This window comes from Talpa europaea (assembly GCF_964194135.1).
Source record: "Talpa europaea genome assembly, chromosome: 3".
Lineage (NCBI taxonomy): Eukaryota > Metazoa > Chordata > Mammalia > Eulipotyphla > Talpidae > Talpa > Talpa europaea.
This window is the reverse complement of record NC_140069.1, coordinates 21,299,834-21,326,817: the sequence shown is the minus strand read 5'-3', so window position 1 is coordinate 21,326,817 and position 26,984 is coordinate 21,299,834. Positions and strand designations below refer to the sequence as shown.

The window sequence follows — 26,984 nt, the reverse complement described above, 5'->3', positions numbered from 1 at the left end:
AGATTATGTGAAATGGCTGACAAGGTCATCACAGAAATCTACAGAGAGCGAGTCCTCTGTGCCAGATTCAAATTTTAAAAAAAAAGTGAGGATAATGGATAAATTTCCCATTTCAACTTTCTACCTATTAAGTTTATATACCTTGTTTGAACAGAATTATATTTAGCTCTTTTATATTTAACCCATCAATTTTTAACCACTTTTGAGAAGTTAGGGATTCCAGACTAGATATTCTAAGTCACTCGGTATTACCGACACTACCTTGGAATTGAATCATCAATACAAATTCCTTTGAAATGCTTAAAATTGGTTTCTTCTACTGTCTGTATCTTTTTTCTTTGGCCTCTCTGTTCTTTGATACCTTGTATATGGTTATGTACTAATTTCTTGAATGGGTTAGATCAATGGTTTATTCTCAGAGCAAGTCCCATCTGATTTATACAGGGAACATTTATATTCATGTCCTTGATCCCAGAGGCACTTTATTTCCCAAATAGATGGTGTTTGGGGATAAAGCAATTGTGTCCTTTTACTGCAAACTCCACTCTTTTGTTGCTGCTTGGTTTGATTTCAGCTTTGTTTTTAACAATAAGACTGGGCACTGGCGGGGTGGAGGGGAGATATGTCCTTAGATCCCCTTATGAACATCAGTCAAACCTTCTGCGCCCCTCTCCCCAAGAGAAATGGAAAGTATTTGCTTGCTGACTCTTGGAAATGCAAGCTTTGAGAAATTGAAGTTTTTTTTTTTCCCTACAAACCCTTTTCATAAATGCAGACACTGTGATCCAGGACTTGCTCAAAATCTAAAGTCAAGTCCTCCCCAGGTGTTTCGTGGCTCACTCTAGCTATTTGTTCAGTTCTCACTCAGAGGTCACCTCAAAGAGGTCTCCAGGAACCCGTCAATCTAAAATATACACATCCAATTACCATCTATGCCCCTGCAGTGTGTGTTTTACAAAGTAACTGTATTATTTATGTATTTATTGTCTTTTCCCTTAGTAGGAAGACTATCCCTTTCATGGAGTTTTGTTTAATGCCAGTATCTCCAGAACTTGCCTCACAGTAAATGCTTAATAAACACTGGATGAATAAAGCCACTAAAGTAGCAGGGAATCCTGAGAATTATAACCTGCTCATCAAACATAGACACTAACTCCCATTTTCCCCACGGTCCTTCTGCCAATTTAAACAGCATCAGTGGTGAACATTTGTGGGTGTTTACTATGCTCCATGCACTAACTCCACACTTTATCTGTATTAACTAAATTAATCCTAACAATAAACCCTACAAGGTGAATATGAGTAAAACCCTATTTTACAGATGACAAAACTAAGGCAGAGAGAAGTTAAGCAACTTGTTCAGGGCCACACAGCATATAGGTGGTGGAACTGACATTCACAGCTAGGCAGCCTGGCTCCAGAGCCCATATTCTCAGCTATTCTGCTCTATGGTCTCTGAAGGTACGGGCCACGCACACCACTGTCCTCTCTTCACTCCTTCCCCAAGGAAAGGTTGGGAGTGGTCAGGGTATCACTCTGCTTCCTTCACAGAGATGAAAAATGGAAGCTCAGCTGGAGGAGAGTAAGGATGAAGCTGTAACTGCTGCAGCAGATTCAACAAGGAAGGTAGGATGGGAAGGAGGAGCTTACTAACCAGGTGAGTACACAGGTGAGTGAGGGAAGCAGAAGAGGAGCAGGACAGGTGCTCACAGCCAAGGACTGCATGAGAGACAGTCACAGGTAGACATCGGCCAAGTCATGTGACCCAAACAAAACCCACTAACTATAATAATGAATAAAATAAAATGTAAACAGAGAGGAATCCAGGTGGTTCTTGAGAAACATAAAGCACAGGTGAGTCACTGTGTAAATTGTCTTAATAACCACAGAGCAGGAGACAGTGCCTACTTGCGTGCAAAAGAGGACCGCTTGCTTCCCGCAGCAGACATATGGACCTCAGGAGCGGAAATGCTGCCCGTGCTGCTCGAGGAGCTAAAATCAGCTTCACTACCTGAAAAACAACAGGGGAGAGAGAAGTGTGAAGGAGAGAAACCTGAAAACCCGCTGGCCAGTCCCCGCCCTCCCAGGCCCCTGGGTCGCTGCATACTCCAACTCAGCACATGGCAAGATTCCAGAGCTTCCAGGCTCTCCGTGTTTTCCTCAAAGCAGAGGAGAGAAGGAGCAAGCGCAGGACATCATTTCATAAACAGAGCTCAGAAGCACAGCAAGGCTGGTTTTATAAAGATGCCGGTCTTCCAGCACATGATCAGCCAGGACCGAGCGCAGGGAGAGAAAGCAGGGCTCCCCCATTTCAGGCTTGTCCTCAGCTACATCAGTGTGCTCACCCAAGCTCTGAGCAGCATGAAAATATACCGGTCAGTTCCAAAGGAGTTTTTCCAAGAGAGCTTATGTTTGGGCTTCTGTAGTCAGCTAGCCACCCTTGAGCTAGCATGTTAGGGTCTGGAGATAATCAACCAGTGAGAAGCAGCCAGGAGGAAGGGCTGGGCCAGGAAAACAGCCGGAATGGGCTCTATGGGATGAGAGCCTTAACAAAAAGCAGGACTCGAACATACCCAAACAGAATGAAAAAAGTTCACTGTGACTATGATGGACCCTCTGCTAACGATAATGAAATATGGAATTTTAATTTTGGGTGTTTGAGGGGGTTGTTAATCAGATTACAAAGATCATAGTACGTTTTGAGTACAGGTTAGAATTGGAGATAAAATTAGAACTATGCTGTGTGGTAGGATAATGAATACAACTCAGTTGTAACAAAAATATACAAGGCTCTGGGCAGTAATAATGGAATATTGCATGGTTTGCCTGAGAAAGAGACGCGGTGTGGAAGAGGCCAGAGTGGACAAATGAGAAGAAACAAACAAAATCAGAAAGGCTTTTGGAAAATCAATCTAGGTATATAATTTCCCAAGTGCTACAACACAGTATGTAACTCATCTGCTCTAGAACTCAGGCCTGGTCACATTTTTGATTTAAGGTACATTATCTAACCATCACAATAGAAACTACTTACTAAGTGCACACTAGGTTCCAGACCCTGTAGAAATGCTTTCTGTTTTTCAAACCTGTTCATCCTGACATCTTTCTAAGGCAGATTTTAATCTCACTATTTACTTTTTTTTTAAATGTTTTTTATTTAAGTTGCTATTAAGTTTTTTTTTTTTTTAAGATTTATTTATTTATTTATACAAGCACTGTGCACAGCCAGAAGCGCGGGAGGGTGAGAGAATTCACCAGAGCCAGAGCAGGGAGCAGAGCAGGCAGAAGGACCGAAGTACACTGCTGAGGGGAGCAGCGGGCGGCAGGAGAGGTCTGCGCGCCATGTGGGACCCCCCTCCAGTGGCCCGGGAGCAGCCGGGGATTGAACCGGTGCCGCAGAGGCTGCAGGCAGCTTCGCAACCCAGCGCTCAACCACTGCGCCACCAGGGAGGCCCATCTCACTATTTACTTTTAAGGAAACTGAAACGGACTTGTCCAGGGCTCTGGGGTAACAAATCCTACCTAGGACCAAATCCTGCTCTTAGTTCTACAATACGATGCTGCGTCCTAGAGTGGGAAAAGTGTGGTCACAGGAGAGGCTCCTGAATAAATTCCACTACCATGTCCCCACAAGCCTGAGGAGCCAAAGGAACATGCAGCAGCCTCACTGGCCACTGGTAAACAGAGTCCTCATACCTATGGTTTTTAATAGTTTTGCTCAAGGGAGAGAAAGGCAAGCGACAAGGCAGAGAGAGAAAAACGCTTTTTGCAGCTTCCAGAACCCTTCTGGAGGGCCTCCCTCTTATGGGAAAACAGACTAAGAACGACCCCTTCGCATAGAGGACAACAGTGAATCCCAACTCCCAGCAGATTCTGGGAAGATTAGGTGGCAATTTATCAGGACCAACAGTAGCTATTCCTTCTGGATTTAGAGACTTTGTCTAATGATGTAATGAGTTGCTAGGAGCTCCCTGCACTTAATTAGTTGCCTCTGAGTAATTAACTGGCAAAATCTAGTATTTTAGAATCTCAAGGATTCATGATTGGTTGTGCTACCCAGCGGCATGCTAGTTCTGACTGCCTAATTCAACCTGCTAGCAAATTATCAGGCTGATTATAAAATGATAAAGGGGGACAATTTTTAAAAATAGATCTTCGGGGACCGCAATCACCAGGCTGATGATAATATTTTCTAATGTACTATTATTACCCTGAAATACAAGCTTTTCATTCTTTAAAATATACACAAAATCCAACCATTATAATTGAGCTATATGCATAAAAATGGAAACAGAAACCAACAATTGCGGATATCCATTGTCATCTCCTGATGCCTTTGATCTGCGGTAATTATGCACTAGGAACTGGAGGGACAACTTTGTTCTACACTTTATAGCTACTGGAACTCAATATATTGACCCCATGGATGCATAGAGACGAAGGTCGCTTTGTTCCTGTACTTCTCTAACTTATCTCTGTACATATGAAAGTGATCACAGGACTCAGAATGCCCGGCAGCTACATCCAGGATTCGTTGAGTAATATGATAGTGAAAAATGGATAAGCTACTTCTCAGCTATTTCCGTGTATGATCTAAAAATCGTATGATCTATTTCAGTTCATGCAATGTAAAGTCAATGTGCTCTTTTTAAGGGAAACACAGGAAAGTCCATTTTACTACATCATCTGACAGACTTTCCCCATTTACTAAGCAAGAAACTAAAAGGAAGGCTGGAGATATAACTTCCCCCTGCCCATTTATCTATGAGCTGGGAACAAAGATACTAGGAAGGAGAGGTGTTATTTGTTTCCTTTAAATAGTGTTAAACTATAAATTGATGTGTTTACTGTAGTTCAAAGTTCTTGTAGATTATTAAAATCATTTTTTAGCTAGGAGGACCTAGCTAAAAATATAAGCCCAAGTCAGAGAGTTCCTGTTCAAATCCCACCTCTATTGCTTGTTGGATGGAGGACTTTAGGTAATTTAGTTTACCTCTCTGTTTCTCAGTTTTTCAATCTGTTAAATGGAGAAATGACAGCCTCATATGGTTGAGGCAGGTGCTAAGATTTTACATATATATATATATATATATATATACACTCACACACTTACATATGATATATAATCATATATCATTACATATATCATTATATTTTACAATTATATATATGTATTCATAGCTTACAGTTATATATATATTAGAAAAACTATGTTATAAATGCATAATAAATGTTAATTTAACTGTGCAGGAGTTAAAAGACAACTTTTATTACACCACATTTTTTGGTAGAAAATTTAGAAAACAGAAATGCTCCAGAGGAAGGAAAAATGATGTCTATAATTACATAATCAAAAAAATCCTTCAGTTCACCTTTTGGTATACAACTATCAAGTATACAACTTTTGATATATAACACAACACACCATTATGTAACTCAATTGGTTTTCTTTTAATATGTGAATATCTTTGAAACGTTACAATTTGTTTTCTTAAAGCAATGAGTATGTAGGCTACGAACAATTTTTCTATTGTTAACAATAAATGCTATGTACCAAAAACCATCCTAAGCATCTTTTACATATTACCCATCTATTTCTCATGAAGTACAGATCCTATGAGGTACGGACAGTTGTCGGTTCCTTTCACAGGTGAGGCAGGGAAGTTGAGTGACATGCAAGGTGTCACAACTACTTAATGGATAAGCCATTCTAAACCACCCAAAGCCAAGATGAGAACCCAGACTTCTGATCCCACGCGCTGTGTCCTTAAACACAGGCTTGATGTTCATTGATTTCCTTGGGCATATGAATTTATACCTTGACTCAAGTATTACTTTGGAATTAATTCCCAAAACTATGACTTTTAAGCCAAAGGAAATGCTCAATTTAAAGACTTTTGAGCATATTCCATCAGAACATTTTGGAAGGCATTATCCTAAAGCAAATTTGGGGATCAAGAGAGTGTCTGCCACCATCTGCCTGTATATAAACACCCAACTGGTAAGTCTTGGATATCCTAGAGAATATTTTCACAAAACTTGGGGTGCAATCTTTGGTTGTTAAAGAGCTGTGCTTGAGAAGATGAAAAGAATTAAAAAAATTATTTAATTATTGATGAGGATATCCTCATCAATACCATCGTTGTTTCTCATCAATATTTCCTTTGACCAGGTGCTGAGTTGGTGGAGGACTCCAGGACTGAATAGAGAGGGTGAACTGGATGACCTTTAAGATAACTTGTGATGTCAAGGTCTTGGTGACTAAACACCTTGCAGAGAAGACATTTTCCAACAGTCAGAAATCCAGGCTTGCTGGTCTCTAGAGGCTCGATGGCTTTTTTGCTTGGTAGTACTGCTGGACTCTCTTGAGAAGGGTTACTTTTATTCATAACATTAGGTTACTAAGCATTTTGTGCATGTGATGGTAAGGCCAAGAATTTGAGAAGGAAAAGTAGGGAAAAATATGTGCAAAAACCGATAATGAGACTAATTTTTTTTTTTAAACACTGCCTGCGACCTGGTCTCTTAGGACTTTATTATTTTTGCTTTCACAATACTGTGGAGTCCTCATACATCAGAACATCACAGGCCTCTGAGACCCGAGCAATTCTGCAGTCTACGAAGCTGTGTTAAGCCATTCTAAAGCACCCAAACCCTCTTTATCCTTTGTCACCACAAAGCTATCAAATTAATTCAGGTTGGCCACCTACATCCCCACCTCAAATACAGGCAGCAAATTAAAAAAGAAAAAAACAAAAACAGTCTCCATCACTTCATCCTACCATCCCCCCATCACACAAACAGATACACAGATCTTTTATTTAAAGGTCCCCAGGGAGAAGAGAGAAGCCATTTTCACTGAAGCCAAGCAGAGCTATTAAGGAGCAGCTGGAGCAGTGGACACATGTAATTATATAAGACACTATTAAAGCAAGCAACCCTAAATAAATTCAGTAGAATTGACTTTCAGCTGCAAAGCTTTGGGGGCCCAGCCAAGTAATCCAAGAAATACTTCACAGTCTAAAGAAGACATTTGTTTTAATTTTTGTAAACAATTCCCTAAACCCCCTACAGATGTTCATCTCAGAAAGAGAATATTTGACTAAAAGATAAGCTACACACACACACACACACACACACACAGGTTTTCTTGCATTTCAGAAGTTTTCCTCAAAAGTTGTATTACTTCCATCCTATGTCATTTCAGAAAGGACTTATCTTCATTCTGATTACTGTTCAAGGATGGAATGGTGTAAACTTGTTTGTTTTTTATAACACTGGTTCTATTACAGCTTTGGGGAAATAGATACTTTGAAAAAAGTCATGGAGAGTATGAATCAATACAACATGCTTAAACAAGCAAACTGTACTGTTAAGGAATTTATCCTACACAGAGGAATCCATCAAGACAAAATAATTTTCCATTAATAATGACCAGCTAAGTCAGAAGGTACAGTAACCTATGAGAAAAAGATTGACATGAACCTGTGTGGACTGAAGCAAAAAGATCTGGAAGACCTGATATTGTATAAGGTAAACCAGATGCAGAATAGTGTATGTCTGCATTTATGTAAATAAATGTTTACATGATATATAACCAGTATATGCTTGATGTCTAGAACATTTATCTTGAGGGATAAAAAAGATCTATTAATAGTGGTTTTGTCTTTGAAATGGGTCAGAGGGGATATAAAGACTGTATAATTTGAGGGGATATAAAGACTGTATAATTTAAAGGCATAGGTTCACATCTCTTCAGATATATGTTCCCACACCACACCCACCACCAAAGCACCCATAATCCCCCACCATTGTCTGTTGGATCCCTTCCCCTCTTTGCTCCCCACTCCCAGCCTTCCCCTGTGGTAACTTTAATTCTTAAGTCCCATTTCTAAAGTCTGTTTTGGTTTAGTTTGTCTATTCTGTTATTTTGTTTCTCTATATTCACACATGTGAGAGAAATCATCTGGATTTTACCTTTCTCCTGACTCATTTTGCTTATTCTAGTTCCATCTATGTTGAAAATGGCAATATATCATCTCAATTTTATAGCTGAGTAATACTGCATTGTGTGTGCATGTATATATACGATATAGATATATCACATCTTTTCCCACTAGTCCACTGTTGTCAAGCTCTTTGTGTTCTTAACTAGGCTATTATAAATAGTGAAGCAATAAAGATAGGAGTGCATATGTGTATATGTGTATACACACACACACACACGCACACATACATATCCCTTAGTGTTTTTGTATTCTTTGGGTAGATAACTAGGAGTGGAATTACAGGATCATATGGTAATATCTTTAAGAACTAACACAGACTCAAATTCTATAATACTTCCATGCATGCTTTAGAAGAATGTAGATCCTGTAGGTGAAATATTTCGTAACTGTCCTCAGATCAATTTTTCTCATTAAAACCTCTGGCTATTTAAAAAAGTGAAATAAAATAAATGTATTTTATTTTATAATGAAATTTGTAAAATAACCATGAAATAACATAATTTTCATAATTAAAAAATCTAAATTTTAATTAAATAATTTTAATAAGGCAAAAGTAATTAAGCCATGATGCAATAATAACATATTATTAAGAGAACTTTGGGGTCTAGCCACCTGGATTTGAATCGTAGCTGTACTGACTCTGAAGCCTTGAGCAAATTATTTACCCTCTTTCTGTCTTAGTTTATCTCTGAAATGTGGGTGAAAAATACTACTACTAAGTATTGATAAGAGATTGTGGAAATTAGGTGAAGCATGCAAAAAAATCAGAAACGTGCCTGGACTTGGCAGGTACACCATGTCAGTTAGCTATTATTATTTCTTTCCGGACCTACTGGTACAGTGGCTGAGAATCAGAAGAAAACTGCCATATGGAAAGCTGCACAATGGGAAATGCTTTATCCCTCTAAAATCATATATTTTTATAATCATTATTTAAAAGTGGCTTTGCTATGTCATTCTCTAGTGGAAACTATGTTTCTATTTTTATCATTTGTATATATGCACACAACAGGGTTAAAGATCCAAGGTTCTAAAACAAACCCTATAGACTCCTCCAGAGCCACTGTTATGCACTACTCAACATCACCAGAAGGAGGCACCATCCCCAAAATTCACACTTCAGTAAAGTTGACATAGGGAAGGCTCCGTGAAGCATAGCTCCAACTCTCACTAGCTGTGTTGCTGACCAAGTGTTTTTAACCCCTCAGTCTTAGATTCTGAGTGTGTGTGTGCACGCCTATAAATTTAATACAAATATATTGAATGCCTGCCCTGCTCTAGGTGGATAATGATTCCAACCTGGTAGCAATGTAAAAATGAAATAAGTTAAATGCATGGGAAGTGCTTGAAGTCCCTGAAATATTCACACATATTAATTTTATAATTATTATTAATATTACAATCATTGCTAACCTTACCGTGCATAAGGATCACCTGCGAAGTTGAGTAATATTGCATAATATTACAGATTTCTGGGCAACACAGAGAGAAATTCCAGTTCAGAAGGTTTACAGGAACCCAGGGAACCAAATTTTTATTAATTACTATACATGATTGTGCAGCACACGGTCCTTAGACCACACAATGAAGGTACGAGCACCTGGTGTCTCTCTTCTGTCAAACTGTAGGGGCTTCTTCAGTGGGGAGTATAAGGTGAGTCAGTACAAGACAGACAGGACACCAAGAAGAGGAATTAATTCATAGGCAAAGTACCCAGGAGAGAAGAGTTTAACTTACAGGATGCCCTGTTCCATCCTACTGCTCTAGACGCACTTTCCTGGGCCACATCCATTTTCAGAAAATTGGAGAGAACACACAGCAGGCATAGGTTGTTCCAAACTGGACTGGTTCCAGTTAAACATATGGACAAACATTGGTCTGTAAAGCTAGTATGATTCTTAGCAGTTGGTCATTGGCTTAAAATCTTCATAGTCCTGGTTTAAAGAGAAGGGGCGACCAGTTTGGATTTGGTGGGTCAAATGCCATTCAGCAGAGAGAAACACCTCAGGACGGGCATCCTCTCCATTTGTATTAGCCATTTGTATTAGCCACAATCTGCCGCCTTCGGCTAGGCTGCTGCGTCCATGGCTGGATTGCTGAATGGCACCAAAGGAGCCACACAGGCTGCCATATTGTCCCCTGTGCTGAATCAGCATCTGGCAAGTGAGCTCAGAGGTCTGCCCTCTCCCCAGCTGCCCTTCACAGAGCAGTTCGGGAAAGGGTTGCTTCCATTGTAGTCGTGAACCACAGAAACGTGCCTGGACTCGGCAAGCCCACCGTGTCTAATTAACTATTATTATTTCTAGCTGGACCTACTGGTACAGTGGCTGAGAACTGACTATCTTGCAGGGTTGGTAGTACTAAGAGCAGGTCGTCCCTCAATAATTTTCCAGTCTTTTACAAGTTCCTTATCTTTAATTTCTTATAAAATTACTAAACTGAATTTCTGCCCCTTAAAAAGATAAGCTAGAGGACCTCCCTGGTGGCACAGAGGTTAAAGTGTCAGCACTATCAAGCTATCACCAGCCACTGTGGCCTGAGTTTGATCTCGATCCCCGCCAGCGAGCTAACCCACCTGGCGCAGCAGACCTCTCCTGTCTCCCCCGCTGCTCCCCTCAGCAGTGTGTTTCAGTCACTCTGCCTGTTCTGTTCCCCACTCTGTCTCTGGTAAATCCTCTCACCCACTTCACCTCTGGCCACACCCCAGTTCTTGTACACATATTTAAATAAAAAGAAATCTTAAAAAAAAAAATGACCAGCTAGAAAGCCTGCTGCTTCTACTTAGGGAGAAGTGTTTATCCAGTGTTTACCAAAGTGAGGTGCCCGCCTTCTGACTAGCAGGGAAACCTAAATCTGGAGAAGGCAGCACTGGAGGTGATGATGGTAGGTGGGGTGCAGGAGTGTTAGTGAGGGGAGATTTAACAGAGGAGGAAGGAGGTGATGACGGGGTGGGGAATAGAACTGGGGGCTGAGACGCCAGCAACACAGGACAGGGCTAGGATTTATGTCTGTGACCAGAAGAAGGAAGAAGGAAAAGATGGATCTTTCCTGGAATCACCTCACTTTCCATTCTTCTCAGTGCAAGCAATTCCAGATGATGAATGGAACAAAAACACCTACCTGCTTGGAAAAAGATGACAAAACTTACAACTCGCTGCACAGACATGCAACAGGGCTCTAAAATGCTGTTTTTAACCCCACTGCTGTACTTATGTACAGCCTTTAAAAACTGACTCTATGACTCAAGAGCCTTGACTGCCTCCCCTCGCTCTGGCTAGACGGTTGGAGGTGTGCCTGCCTTATCGCAACTCGGGGCACGCCAGGCCTCGGCTGCTCTCTACTCCCAGGTTCCTTTCCACCACTGGCAGCAGCTCCTTGAGCTCCAATGTTTACAATCTTCGCTGAGGCAGGTCTCACACCTGGCTAACTCCCCCGCCCTTCTCAGCAGCCCTGACCTTCACCTTCACTCCACTCACAACCACTCTGCCTGCAGTGTTACAGCACCAGTCCCTGTCAGCGCTTGTCCATGCTCCACTCTAATATCCTGACATCCGTTCATCTTGGTTTATGGGTTACTGCTTTTCTCTTTGTCCCTTGCATGCATTTTCTAGCTCCAGGAAGCTGTTTCTCTACACTTTTATGAGGTAATATGGTTGGCCTCAATTACTCAATGACTAGCTGTGTCACCTTGGGAAAGTCACTCAACCTCTCTGGTCCTCACTTTTTTCTATGAAAGGAGAATGATAGATATCATATCTATCTCAGAGAAGTTGTAAGTTAATAAATGTGAATAATGTAAAAAGCAGTGCCTGGCACTCAGTAAGCCCTTTAAAATACTGCCATTACTTTATGTTTCTTCTTACCACCACCCTCTCTGGGGTGGTGGGTCTCAATACATGTGAGACCCCAATCAAGGACAAAAATTTGGGACAGAGAGTAGGAGTGAGGTCAGGCTATTGTGTGGGGTGTATCAAAACCCATGTAAAACTACAGGCCTCCCCTGGTGGCATGGACGGTTGAGCACCGCACTGTGAAGCTGTCCGCAGCCTCTGCAGCGCTGGTTTGATTCTGGCTGGCTGGCGAGGGTCCCACATGTTGGGGCAGACCTCTCCCGTCTCACCCGCTGCTCCCCTCAGCAGTGTATTTCGTCAGTCTGCCTGTTCTGTTCCCCGCTCTGGCTCTGGTGAATTCTCTCACCCCTGCACCTCTGGCCTGTACCCCATTTTTTGTATAAATAAATAAATAAATGAATAAATAAATCAATCTTTAAAAAACAAAACAAAACCTTTGTAAAAATAAACAGCCAACAGTTTTGACTGATGGTGGTAAAGATCTCCTCCCCCCTTTAGATCACAATCAAGGAGTACATTCTCAGACCTGGGCTGAATTGACTGAACTCTCCAATTTCACAGGAAAGCCTAAATAAAGCATGCTCAACAATAGGGAGGCTAATTATCAAATCCCCTCGGGGTGAGTGGATCACAAACAGCACACTGTGGGAGACATCTCCCTAGGAGAGAGTGACATTTCCTTAGTTCCTATCTGTATGGCCTGCGGCACACCTAGCAGATGTCAGGTTCAAACAATTCATCTGCAAGAGGTGAATACCTTAGGAGAATCCTACATAGGTGTGCAAAGAGATCAAAAAAGGGAAACACTATTTCCTGCTGAAAGGATTAAGATTCAATGGAGGAGGCTCACTAAACCAACTAACCAGCTTTTGAAATTGTTGCCAACTGTTCAAGACCACCACAGTTCAAGGAGCCGTGGACCAGCTCTCCTGCGGGCGGGAAACAACTACGGAGATCGCACTGGAAGGAGAAGCCACCTGGGAGCACAGCAATCAAGGCAATTTGGGGACAGGCTCTTTAAAATCCTTCTAAGTGACAGGTCTGAAGTTCGGGACTGGTGAAGTTATGAGTTTCTCATACTTGTCACAGAGGTCTACTTTATTTTCTAAAGTTCCTATTTTTGTGCTGTTCTTGGAGAGATGAATGTCAGAGCAAACCCAACATATTTCTCCTATCCTGGTGATACTACAGCCATAATTTTGTCTGAAGTGGTTTCACTGACAGCCTGCAGTGGTCTCCTGACACCTTCGCTTAGCGGTGTCCATTTATAAGGTGAGCAGACCCAGATGAGCGATGGGAGAGAGCAGCAAAGGCTGCTGGTTCTCCAGTGCTGAGTGGAGACCCAGCAAGGACCTAACAGGTGACATTTTATTATTTTCCCTGCAACCCAGAAGGCTAGCTATTTTTCAACTTCCCCTTCCTCTTGTTTATTTAAATTCTGCTTTGAAGTAATATTGTATAGCTTTCAGGTGTACATTATTCTAAGTCAACATGTGAATAAACTATAACAAAGTCACATTAAAAGTCACTATAAAAGTGATCCCGGGACCTCCCTGGTGGCATAAGGGGTTTAAGCACAGCACTATGAAGCTGCCTGCAGCCTCTGCAAGATGAGTTTGATCCCCGGCTGGCCAGGGAGCTACCCACATGGCACAGCAGACCTCTCCTGCCTCACCCACTGCTCCCCTCAGCAGTTTATTTCAGTAGATCTGCCTGTTCTGCTCCCCACTCTGTCTCTGGTGAATCCTCTCACCCCCTGCACCTCTGGCCTGTACCCCAGTTCTTGTATGCATAAATAAATAATAAATCTTTAAAAAAGATTGATCCCTTTTACCCAATTTATCCCCCTCCTTCCCCTTTTCCTTAGTAACCACTAATTTGGTCTTATGTCTAAAAGTTTATTTAGTACATTTGTTTGTTTTCTCTATGTAGCACATATGAGTGAAATCATCCTGTTGCTTTTCTCCATCTAACTTGTTTCACTAAGCATACTACTTTCTAGGTTCATCCATGTTGTGACAAATGGCAGGATTTTATCTTTTTTATAGTTGAATAGTATTCCATCATGTATACATACAACATCTTTATCCAATCATTTTCCGATGGGCACTCAGAGTGTTTCCAACTCTTGGCTATTGTAAATAATGTTGCAATAAACATGGGGATATTAGCGTTTGTATTCTTTGGGTGAATGCCTACAAGTGGGATAACTGGAGCATATGGAATTTTTATTTCTCCTCCTCTTTTAAATGTGTCTCAGCATATAATTTGCTAACATCCTTGGTTCTTGATTCTCAACATTGGCCCATGCAAGACAATTTCTATTTTATTTACTGTAGGGTAAATGGAAATTATCAGGCTTTTTCCGCTCTTCTGCCATTAGCATCTATGACCCGCACCTGTGGCTTGGCACGCATGCCTGATGGAGGACACCTGGAGCATGGTGTGGGCATGCCTAAGTGGGCACACCTGAGCTCGGAGGCGGAGGCTATAAGGGCGGCGTCACTCCGAAGATGGTGGAACGGCTATGAGAGGACGCCAGAGAAAGCCCAAAGAGTAAAGACTTGCCAGGGGCTGGGTGGGGGAGGCCTGTCAGCCTCTTGGCTCCCCCGCTGCCCTGCCTGCCTGCCCTGCTGCCCGCCTGGCACTACATTTACTTACTGGTATGCTTTTATGTATTATTTACTTACTTATGTTTAATAATATTTTATAATAATTAAGAGACCACCACACACCACATACATAAGCAACTAATATCTGCTTCCCTCATCTGATCCCTTGGCTTACGTTCTTAGGAAGAATGACCACATCTATATGTATTCCGACAAAGATCTTTTTGTTTTCTGTTTTGTTTGTTCTTAACATTTTTATAAACTGGTTGTGATTCTATGTATAATCTTTTGGAACAACATTCCCTCAAAATTATGTTACTAAAATTCTCCATATAGTGGTAGAACACTCATTTGACTGCTATGTAATATTCCATGGTGTCATTTATACCATAATTAATTTCTTTACCTAATGATAAAAAATGCGTTGGATTTATTCTAGATTACTAGCTAGACTTTCCCTTCTGATAAACATCTTTTTTGCATTTTCAGAGACACGCTTCTTCTTAAGAAAAACATCAAAAGAGTGAGTAAATCCACTTTTATGTACTATATTTCATAGACAAGGAGTAGCAACACTCTGGTAACTAAGTTCTATCCTCGTCCTGTTTCTGAAGACAAAACCAGGCAAAAGCGACTGAGACCAAGAAGTTTTGTAGCGAATCACTAACACTTGCCCTAACCCAGCACATTCGCTAGTTGGCCGTGAATCATGATGGCATCAGAACAGAATACACTGACCCACACATCCCTTTCCCTTTAAAGCCCTCCAGTCAACTTGAGAGACGGGAGGGAGTGCTGGCTCCTGATTAAACCTGATTTCCTCCACCTACACTTGCCTCACCAGGTTGGGATTTCCAGTGGCAAGCAGCTGGTTCTTGCCTCGGGTGAGAGAAGGCTCGGTGGATCATTTGTCCACACACACTTGTCCTTGCGCACCGTCTCACTGTTAGAAAAACAAAGGTTCAAGGGGCCTCCCTGGTGGCGCAGGGGTCAAGATGAAACCTATGAAGAAATCCGCAGCCACTGCAGCACAAGTTCAATTCCCGGCCGGCCAGGGAGAAACCCACATGGTGGGACAGATCTCTCCTGTCGCTCCCGCTGCTCCCCTCAGCAGTGTATTTCGGTCCGTCTGCCTGTTCTATTCCCCACACTGTCTCTGGTAAATCCTCTCACCCCCCCTGTGCATCTCTGACCTGTACCCCAATTCTTGTATAAAAATAAATAAATGTTTAAAAAAAAAAAAACAAAGGTTCAAGGTAAAATTAGGATCTATTCTTTGGTCTGTCGCAATTTAAGGGCCCAACCTGGATGACACTTTGTCCTAGCTGTATTGATCCTAAAAGATCATGAATCACCTGATGTCCTCCTGGGTTTAGCTTCAATCACTCTATGACCTTGCTCCTTAGCCTTGGCGATGAGACCAGTAAGAAGCTGACCCAGAGTTACAGGATTATACGTACAACCTCCGTGAGGGAAGGGACACTTATTCCAGGGTGGGGAGGCAGGTGTAGTGTTCTGTGTTATGTATGGTGCTTATGGCAGCCCAGCACTTGGTTAAATGCCTAACCGCAGGCCCCTTTGGAGAAGGGGAAATTGTTTAAAAATCTCTGTATTAGAAATCCATTGCCCTGCATTTGAAATGTTAAAGGCAAGGTAAAGATTTTTGTCTTTTGATTTTCATCTAAGTACATGTTACAGATGACGATTTGTCATTTCAAATGTCTTTGTGAAGTTAAATAAGTCTGTGGAGTAGGTCAGGTGATTGGAAGGTAGATTTTAAGCCATCTCTGCTCTTAAATAAACCAATCATCTTCTTGTTCCCCAAAGACAGTGGTTCTCAGAATACTGTCTCGAGCCAGTAGGACCAACATCATTTGGGAACCTGGTGGAAAAGCAGAGTCTAGACCCTACCCCAGGCCTACTGAGTCAGCACCTCAGAGGCAGGAATGAGACCCAGAAACCCAAGTTTTAACAAGCCCTTCAGATATCTGAATACTCAAGTTTGAGAACCACTGTCTTCAGGTACCCCATGACCGAGATCCCTCATACTGCAGCTTCCTGAGAGACTCCCTTTGCAAAACACATCTGCAGACTTGACAGCAGCTTAAAATACAGCTTGCATACTACAATTTTCATTTTGGGAATCATTTTGACATTTCATATTCAAAATGAGTCAATTTCTTAATTTACTTGGCATAACACTAAGTGTTACCATGCTTCACGTAACTTACAGCTGGTGAAGAGCTGGTTGTAGCATTGGTGATTTCGAACCCAAATAGCTGATGTTTCATTTAATGAAAGTGTGACCTCTGGGGACCACTTAACCTCTCTATGCCTCAGTTTCCTCACTACAAAATGAAATCAGAGTGCCCATCTCAAAGGATTGCTGTGAGAATTAAGTAACAATGACTGTAAGTGCACGATGAATAGTCCTCATCATTATCATCAGCATACTTTTTCATGTGTTTAGTATGAGTGCTGCCAAACATATTTTTCTAAGAATTCTAGCATATATGCATGCACCATAAATGTGTGCATTTTTATGTGCTTTCAACAAGAAAGTGAAGTGCTTTTTATAGGGTGGAACTACTACAAGGAATAAATTTATTACAGCTTATGTGGCTACTCTGTTATGGCTAGAAATGGCTTGTGTTTGCATGTGGTTTAATGTGCTATACAAATATTCTCATTCAATTATCACAGCAAGCTTAAGAGACAGATACCACTTTATTCCCATTTTATAGATGAGAAAGAAAGGGAAAAGTTCTGTGTTCAAGGTTACCAAGCTCATAAATGATAAAGCTGGGATTTGGAGGCAGACTTTTCATCCTGAGAAACACTCTAACATGAAATGTTTCAAAATCTAGCTTACACACTAAGGACACACACCTGCATGGAACTTCAAGCGTGGGGTGAGAGGGGTGGATTTCTTTTCCCCCGCTAAATATTTGCTTGATCTTGCAAGAGGCATGTGGACACCTTTGAAAATTCATTGCAAGCAATCTGCAGCAAGGATCTTAAGGTTATCACTGCTCTGCATCCTTGTTCAGAGAGCAAGCTACTGCTCAGCACCGAACACATGAGCAAGGAGACCGCTGTTAAAGCAAACTAACCCTGGCAACTGAGCCACTCACCAATCATCAATGAAGATAGAGGATCACATCTCACTGTTAAAAGTCAACATATTAGAAATACACTTAAAAAAAACCTAACATTTTAAAACATTGAATAGGTGGGTTTTTTTAATGAGTGGTCTGAAGATCATCCGCATAAGTATCACTGGGACTATTTGCTAAAGAGATGGATTTTTGACTAATATTTGGATCTGGTGACTGACATTTCTTCAAGTCATCTCCATAACCCATATTTTGGCAAATTGCCAATGCGATCTTTTATACACACTAACATTCCAGAACTATTATATAATGGTTCTCAGATTCAATATTGAAATATAAATTTGAGCCACGTGCTCAAATCTGTTTAGTAGCTCTGTGATCTGTCTGCCTCTTTCCATGCTGAACACTCCACCGTAAGCCATCGCTTCCTGCCTAGAATTGCTCAAGCAGTCACCACTGTGTCCCAGCAGCTAGGCATGGCCCCCAGCACTCTATCTCCCACACTGCTCCAGAGACTGAAATCTCAGGCTATTTCCTTGTTGAATTCCTTTAATGATATCCATGTCCTTATGATAAAACCCATATTCCTGAGCTGGACTTCATAGCTCTTCATAATCTCTTTAGCAATGGCTCCATTGGCCAGGGGAACCACTCATCATTTCCTGAAGGCTTCTCTCTAGACACCCGATTGTCAACTGCTCTGCTCCTTCAACTTAAATTATTTCCCTGTCCATCTGGGTCTGGCTAACTCTACTTTGTCTTCAGGTCTCAAGTGAGCCTCGACCTTTACTTCCTTCACAAAGGGAATTAGGTGTCCCTCCCTCATGTCTTCACCCCACCCAGAATTTAATAAGCACCTTAGCACAGGGCATTGCAATTGCCTAGCACAATTCAGTTCCTCCTTGAGGGCATATTCACTGTTGTATCCCAGGGTCCAATACAGCATTTAGCACACAGTGTGTGCTGTCACCTAGAAAGATTTAACAGCTTTATGGTTTCCTCCACTCTTGGCATTCAGCAAGGGCTCCTGGAAAGCTCTCTATCAAGCCACCTCCTTCTTTTTTCAATTTCCTCCTTTAGGTTGGCTTGACAGACTGGTATTATCACAATTAGAATAAATATTCCCTCTCCCTCCCATCTCCATCTCATATGCCCATATCTCTTCAAACTCAAGTTTTCGTCCCAAGTTTAGCATGCAAAACCATGCAGCCTGGGAAGACCTGTGTTTTGTTCATCACTGTATCTGCCAACTCACAGTGCTTGGCATACAGCAGACCCAGATGAATAATGGCTGGATGGGGAAAGAAAGGTATGGAAAGAACTTCTAGATAGAATTGGAGGAACAGCACCATTAATTTTTGAGAAAGCATGAAGGAACTAGGTAGCAGATTGGAGCAATAAAAACTACACAGGCTATCAAAGCAGAGGAAACCTTAATTTTGGAAATCAGAAACTGGTAAATTTGGTGCTCATCTCCAGTAAAATTGTAGAAAAGGTCCCCTAATAAGACAAGTAGTAGCCGGCAAGAGTTTACTGAGAACCAAAAATGAAAATCAAGTCTCACTTCCTCTCCTGAGTTATAATTGCAGAGTTTGCATATCTGAAATTCCGTATGCCTTTAGTCAAAAGACTTAGGATAGTCTTGGGAACAAGGCTGACACATGCACTGGAAGATGGCATAGTTCACTACCCAAGGGATGTTGATTAATGGGCTGGCTGCCAACCTCGAGGGAAATCTCTAGGAGTGTGTCACCTGGCTCTGTCCATGCCCTCATCCTATTTAACATGCCTTATTAATGACCTGAATGAAAACAGGGATGGCATGGTGATGACCCTAGACTACAGATTACACAGCCTTGTAGGGAGAACTAATACAACGAATGGTAGAATTGTAATGGGGTGGACCCTTAGAAAAGGGTCAGAAACAGCCAGACAAGTCTAGAAGGAAAAGAGCAACATCAAAATCAAGCTCAATGCTGCCATTGTTAACCTCCCCACGGGTCTCTCACCCACATCTGTTTCAACCAGCCCAGGACCAAAAAGCAAGTGCGGTTTCTTCACGCGTCTCTCTGTTCCATGCGCCTCCTCCAGGTCTCCTTCTGGCTCTCCATCCTGCTTCCTTCCTTCCCCAGTCTCCTCTCCAGCTGTTTCTCCTCCCTGCTCAGTTCCACTCTCCCTTGGGTGAGGCAGGAACTTAGAGCCTCCCCTTTTCCTGGGGACCGCCCTGGGACAGAATCAGATACTAAAGTAGCTAGTCGTGTGTACTAAAAGCCTACTCTGTCAAGACTTCTGTCTCTGCTGGTTCCCTTAATCCTGGAGGAAGCTGAGGTTCTGTGTGGTGTTGAGGCTTGCTCCTGGTCACAGTTAGCAAACCATAGTGCTGGCTATCTGACTCCACGGTGGACTTTCTGTTTTGCCTACTTTGCCTGGTACCTAACGATCAGAATTCACAATTCACAACAAAGAGCTGGAAGCCCAGATAATAACATGCAATTTAGTCATTTCACATGCGTTGAACCCACAATGAGTGTGTGGGTGGCTGGGGGAGGGGAATATGGACAAGTAATTCTGGTGCTCGAGGCTGCATTCAGGGACAGATGAGCTCTCCAAACAACCTGGACTGGGGCAGGATAAGAAGGGTACAGTATCTAGAGAGGGGCGCTAACGGAACACAGAGGAGTCAGAAGTACTCAAATGGGCAAAGGGAAGCAGCAGGGGGATATATCACGGAAGAGCTGCCCCTGAAGAGGGGACTCGCGCACCTGGGAGGATGTGGACAAGTGTTGGGGGTGGGAGGACAAACCTCGGGTGAAAGGGATGGCACGAACTGAAACTCAGAGCAAGGAAAATACAGGGCATAGTTAGAATATACTGAAGCCCTTGTTTGCCTGGTGCGTAGTGTCTAGATGTGAAAATGAGTCGTAGCCAGAGATTTAAGAACTTTGTGAAAGCACTGCTCAGGGCCTTTACTCTGCAGGCAAGGAGGTGGTCTTATAAACAGAGCGAGGCTTTCTGGAGACTGTGTGGCAGGAATGTCTGGAGGAGGGGCTGCAGGCCGGAAGGCCACGCAGGTGCAGGTGAGATGAAGGCCAGGAGAGGGACCTGCCCTAAGGGGAAAGAGCCCTGACTGCAGAGACCCTTTCTGCGTGGCCCTTGGGTTCACAAAATGAAGTACATTTAAAACTCCAGGTAGGGCCTCCCCCGGTGGCGCAGCGGGTGAGTGCTGGGCTGTGAGGCTGCCGGCAGCCTCTGTAGAGCCAGTTTGTTCCCTGGCCACCAGCGAGTCCCACAAAAAAAAAAAAAAAAAAAAAAAAAAAAAACCTTCCAGGTGAACATCTGGGTTTAAAATAGGAAAAAAAAAAAAACAAACCCGAACATAAAGCAAGTTAAACATTAAGAAACACTTTTATCTTATTGTTTCGCCTTGACTGGTGTGCTACCGACATAAAAGAACAATTGAATGGAGAGGTGTGTGTACTGGTTCTCAGTAAAGGGTGGAAAAACAAGCAATATAGAAATTAGCTCAGTCAAGTGAAAGAGAAAAATATCTTCCCTATTGCCTAAGGACTGTGTGAAAAACTAAATAATATAATCGGAATGGACTGAAACGTTCCAAGACCAGCGCTAGATTTACCACTGTGTAATCAATCTTGAATGCAAATATTTTTTATTTGCAAGCACAAAGGTCAATAAAATAAAACAAACAAGCTGGGTAAATGTTGGCAATTTCTGGCATCTGGACAGCATCGGAACAAAGGCAAAGGGAGAAGTGGAAAGCCTAGTGGGGTTTGTTTTAAACCAGACGTGTGTTCGAGGAACTGAAGTGAGAGTAGGGGAGAGGCTCATGAAGTCACACAGAAAAGCTTCCAGGAAAAGTCCTGGCAGCATAATGGAGAATTCTGGGTCAGGGGGTGGCCACGAAAAAGCGGGGCCGCACAGGGGGACCAGCTCCTGCACTGTCACTCTGGAACACATATCCCATGGAGCCTGGCACTGCCCAGGGTGGGGGACCTCTCTGGGAGTCCGTAATCCCACCGAGGCCTTTCAGAGCTGGGTGCATGCTGGGGAGAGACAAGGCATCCCATGCACCAGCAGCTGCTCCGGCATTTCCACGCACATCGTCGCTGATCCACTGAACACTGTCTGAATTCAGAAGTTTCTGAACAAAAGCTTTTTGAAGGTTCCTGAGAAAATTCTCTGATTCTTGTGTGGTGTATAGCATTAAAAAAAAAAAAATAAAGCACACTCACCATGAGGTTACGCTGTGCACGCAAATTATGCTCCGCGATCCCGTGGACTTGACGAACAGCACCTTCCCCATTCTCAACTCAGAGTGAGGTCGGGAGCATGTTCCCAGGACAACCCTTTGCTTGCCCAGCTACTCTGCCCCACCCCCTCCCAAGTTAACTTTTAAATTCAAGTGCACTCCGTGTTCTCTGTTCTCGCAATCTCTTTCTGCTCCAATGTTCTATGAAAAACCAAACAGAATGGAAAGGCAAAGCAGACCACTCCTTTGGCCCACTGGGGAGTGTTTCGATAGCAGTTAACATGGAAAAGATAAGAAGGAAATGGTAATTTGGAAAGATCCCCAAACAATTAAATAGTATGTGACTAATTCTGCAGCCTACATCTACCAAAGACACAAAACCAGCAAGTCTCAAAAGGAACAAGCTCACAGAAGTTGAACTCTGGTATCTCCTGCGCATTTTAGCTTCACAAAATGTCCTCTAAGCTCTGGGACATAACCACTCATTCTTAATCATCGAGGGAGGCCCTACTAAGTTCCAGGTACTGCACTCATTATGGAGAATGCAAGAGCAGAGAAACAGGGCTTCATCTTTATATTTTATCTGTGTTCCCACAGATTTTTAGGGACACAGGCAAAATTTTTTTTGAAGTTCAAAGAAATGAGAAAACCCATATTTCAACATAGTAGTTACCTGGGGGGTGGGTGGGAGGGGAGAATGGGACCTGGAAAAGCATGAAGGCAGCTTCCTTAGTGGCAATTCTTAAAGTGGAATGTGGGGTCACAAGTGTTTGCCTTATTGTAATGTGGGTCATAGAGTTGACATATACGTATATACATTTTTGCTTTGCATCATATTTGATACATAATATTTAAAAGGAAGGGAAGCAGCAAAAATAAATTTTAAAATACAAGAGAATAAAAATAAAAAGAATGAAGAGACAGAAAACAGTCCATGCCTAAGGAGGCTCACATCCTAAAGAAATAACCATCTAAAAAAGAATTGACTGTAACATACATAATTCATAGCAGAATTCATAAAAAACTCAAAGGAAGTACATAGTACTTAAGTTAACCACACGTGAGGTTCAGATCTCTCAGTACTTCTGCATTTTAAAACCTTGTTCTATCCTTTGCAAATGTCAATGACTGCATGATTGCCCCTGGAACCCTCCCAGAACATCAAGTTTGGGTCCATGGTGCTCCCCTGTGGACTCATGGGTCCCTGTGCTCCCTGCAGAAACACATCACCCTTGTATGGGGAGTCTTGGTTTAGTTTATCCTAGTACTTGGCTCCCTGCCTGACGCCAGTAAAGGCAGTAAATATGCCAGTATTTTTTTGTGTGTGGAAAAAATAAATGAGTAGCATTACTGGGCTCAGCTTTGATAAATGGCAGCTGAAAGAGAAGGGTAGAAATGTTCAGTCAGAGAATCCCATTTAGAACTGAGGAATGATCTAACTTTGCAGAGATGAAACCCCTTCACTGTTTCTAGCTAGCAGGGCTTGAGGTACATGACAGGAAGCACAGCTGGAAGGTGGGAAACCTCAGCTCTGTGAGCACTTATGCTTCTCGGCGGGATCCTCCACTTCCCCTAAGTGCGAAGGAAAAGTTCTGGACATCAGGCTCAGTCTCCAGCTCTCAAGAACAGCCAGACCCACCCATAGTCCAGGCAGAAATCAGATCTCCCTGGCAGTCTTGCCGAGCCTGTCCAGCTCAGCCATGGGGGTGAGTACAGGAAACCGCAGACTCAGAAAGATCCAGTTTCCCTGAATAATGTTGTCACCTCACAAGACAAGGGAGCATCCCTCCTTCTGAAACTCCCTTGGTGAATGAAGACTCAGCAACAGAACTGGCTAACTGAGACCTCACAATGTGCCTCAGATGTCAACAAAAGGATATGACCCACACGTCATGACAGCAGCACCCAGTACCCCATGATACTTGACAAATTGTGCATGTCAGAGCAGGTGCCTGTGTCTGTGGGCAAAACAGTGAAAAAGAAAGCGGGGCATTATTTTGGTCACAGACCAGTCAAGTATAAATAAAACGTCACCGTAATAGTGGGGATGTTGCTAAGGATTTCATTTTGCCTTGAAATGTGACAACAGAAGACTACATCATCTGAATATTATTGCATTAGAAATCATGTTTAGCAAGATGCATTTAGCATTTCTTGACATCACTGATTGCAGATCCCCAAGTTCTAGAGACCTCATTTTAAATCATGTCCTACAAAGATTTTCCTCTTTTTCCATTCAAGCGAATTGATAGAGTCCTTGTGGCACAAGCCACGTTCTTTCCAGGGCAAACAGATGGAAGGAAGACAATATGCCAGAAAGGAGAAATGGAAAATGAAAACGCCATCAAAATGAAAATAAAGCTGCAAAGTATAATGTGGGTCAACTCCTCATGTGCTTGAAAATCAGCACCAGCAGGCTCTGCACACATGGCATTGGTTTTCTATTTTTCTTGGCTCAGATGTCACACAGGATTAGTGCAAAAGGAAAAATCCCAGCATGGGACCTATTTTTATACAGATTAATCAATCATTTCCCATGTTCTCCTCTGCCATCATTTCCCAAACTTTCAACTTAATGAAATTGTTCTTTTCAAAATATACCATTTACTATATTCTGAAAGGAAATCCTTTCAGGAAATGAAGTGAGCTTTAAAAAAATTTTTTTTTTAAAAGAAGCTCTTTTTTTCTTTTTTTTTTAAAGATTTATTTACTTTATAAGCACTGGGTATAGTCAGAAGTTGGGAGGGTGAGAGAATTCACCAGAGCCAAAGTGGGGAACAGAACAGGCAGACTGACGAAGTACATTGCTGAGGGGAGCAGCGAGCGGCAGGAGAGGTCTGCGCGCCATGTGGGACCCTCGCCCAGCGACAGGGGATCGAACCGGCGCTGCAGAGTCTGTGGGCAGCTTTGCAACCCAGCACTCAACCGCTGCGCCACCGGGGAGGCCCTTTAAAATTTTTAATTAAAATTTTTATTCACATATGAAATTATAAGTGACAACCAGATTTATGCTATGGCCTAGCCCCTACATCCTTCCCTTTTAATTGTGATATCCTACATATCTATGTGCTAGTGGCAGCAGAATGAATTGCCAAATATTTTATGACATATGTGTACAGTCATTGACCACAGCTATTAGTCACATGTTTGAAAAGAGAATACTGTAGACCTTCCATTTTGTTAGTTACCTTATCATATAACTAACATGAATGCTGTTGTTCCCCCAGACTGTCAAATACATAGTTAGGTTGTTAGTAAGTATGTAATGGGAATTTTGATAGACTAAAACAAAACCAATTTTTCATGCTATTAGTTATAGCCTCTGGACTCCTGGGCATTGTGGAATGATGATGCTCTCACAGTAATAATAACACTGACTGCATACCACACGCCATTGGCATGTCCCTGGATTTTCAAACCAGCCTACGACATGTTTCTAGTATTCCAACTCTGCAGATGAGGAAAAAGTTTGAGAGGATTCAGATGTCCCGAGGTCAGAAACCCCCCATGTTACACCGGTTTTCACAGATGGGTGGTAGAATTTATCACAGACACACAGAGAATGCTGTAGTAACTAGTACTGAGGTGAACAACTTTGGGGAAATATCACCAACATTGTTTCCAGGTCTCCAAAACCGTGACCTTCACGGAGTACATAGTGTACTTTTGTTTGCTGCTCCCTTGATGAATGGAAATTATAAAATATTAAGGCAATGACCTTAAGATTGATGGTGACAAAGTCAAGCCAGAGGAGTCACCAGGACATTCACATTCTCCAAGTGACCTCTCACATATTCACCATTTGGAGAATTAAAATTCAGCCGTGACTAATGTTGGAAAAGATGAAATTACACTGGTTGTCCTTTGCCTGAATGGTCATGAGTACAGAAAATTAAAAGAAATTTACAATCCAGCCTAATTCTCTTCTACCAGTATAGTACATGTTCGTTCTACTTGGTGTTTAGAGTTAGTGGATGCCAGCTATCATCTGTGGACAGTCTGAAAATCTTAATTTTATTTAATTCTAAACTTACTGAACTTAGCATACATACAGTCTTTAGTTTCTACTAATTAATTTTAACATCGTAGGCATTAATCATTTGCCCAGCAGATGAAAATCACTTGAAGATGACTCATGTGTTTTACAACATTGCAAACCCAACCCTGATGCTCTGAAAAAGTACAGTAAAGACGACTTGTTAGATCAACTCAGTTAATAAAAAGAAAAACCTTCCACATCCCAAATCCATAGAATGAAGTTTTTTATAATTTTTACTAGGTGTCATGTGAGAAAAGTAAATTAAAACTGGTCAGAGATGTGCTATGAATCACTTCCATGGTGAATTGGCAGACATGATCACATGAACAGGCTCTCTTGATAATAGATACACGGCGTCTTGGCCTACACAGAGGCCCACTGCAAACTCTGTGCAATGCCAATTAGCATTAATTGTGGCTGTGCTCATCTATTCCCATAGCACATCACTGGGTAAGGCCAGGCTTTGCATTTTACAAAAGCAGCATGCAATGCTCAGAGTTAGAAGGGCTTTCTAAAATGTTAGCATCTGTGGCCAATCTTTTTTGTTTTGGCTTTGAATTGCGTGCTCACAAATGACAAGGGGTATTTAAAAGCAATGTATGTGTATTTTTTAAAGTTCAGTTATAAACTCTGCATTTGAATATCTGAAAGGCAGAGTTGAAAATTTGTTATTTGGGCTACATTTTTAGCTTACCCCAACTAACTTTACACACACACACACACACACACACACACCCCATATCCTCTGTGATCCAATATAATTATTTACTTACTGTGACTAAACTACTTACTTAGAAGGTAAGCTCCGTAGACTTTCATGGCAAACGCTGTCTCTGCAAACAGCCTCCCACCACAGGCTAGGGTATGTCTTGTGCAGAAATACAGTGTGTGCAGCTCATCTCTCAGTGGAGTACAGTCTCAGAGTAGGGTATCCATGGAGACCGAGCCTTCTACATGTGCAGGGCAAGGAAGTTACTCTGCTGGGCACCATAGCAACAGGAGGCAGAGGGAAGGCTGACCTATCAGGGAAAAGCAGGGAACTTCTCCCTGGTGACTGCAGCATTTCAAATGAAACCATGGCCCTCATGAA

General features: G+C 42.2%; 1 protein-coding gene across 6 annotated transcripts in view; it reads right to left on the bottom strand.

Annotated features, from left to right (window-relative positions):
* The window catches only part of SYBU (syntabulin), a gene marked incomplete at both ends in the record, with an annotated part of 68,686 nt that overhangs the window by 7,746 nt on the left and 33,956 nt on the right, over positions 1-26,984 (bottom strand). For 3 of the 6 annotated variants that reach the window (XM_084230008.1, XM_084230011.1, XM_084230012.1), the window contains one exon: positions 1,909-2,007. In XM_084230008.1, the coding sequence (XP_084086134.1) occupies positions 1,909-2,007 (99 nt within the window). Of the gene's footprint in view, positions 1-1,908; positions 2,065-26,685; positions 26,714-26,984 lie in introns of those variants that run through there. The other 3 variants (XM_084230009.1, XM_084230010.1, XM_084230013.1) reach the window with 2 other exon arrangements.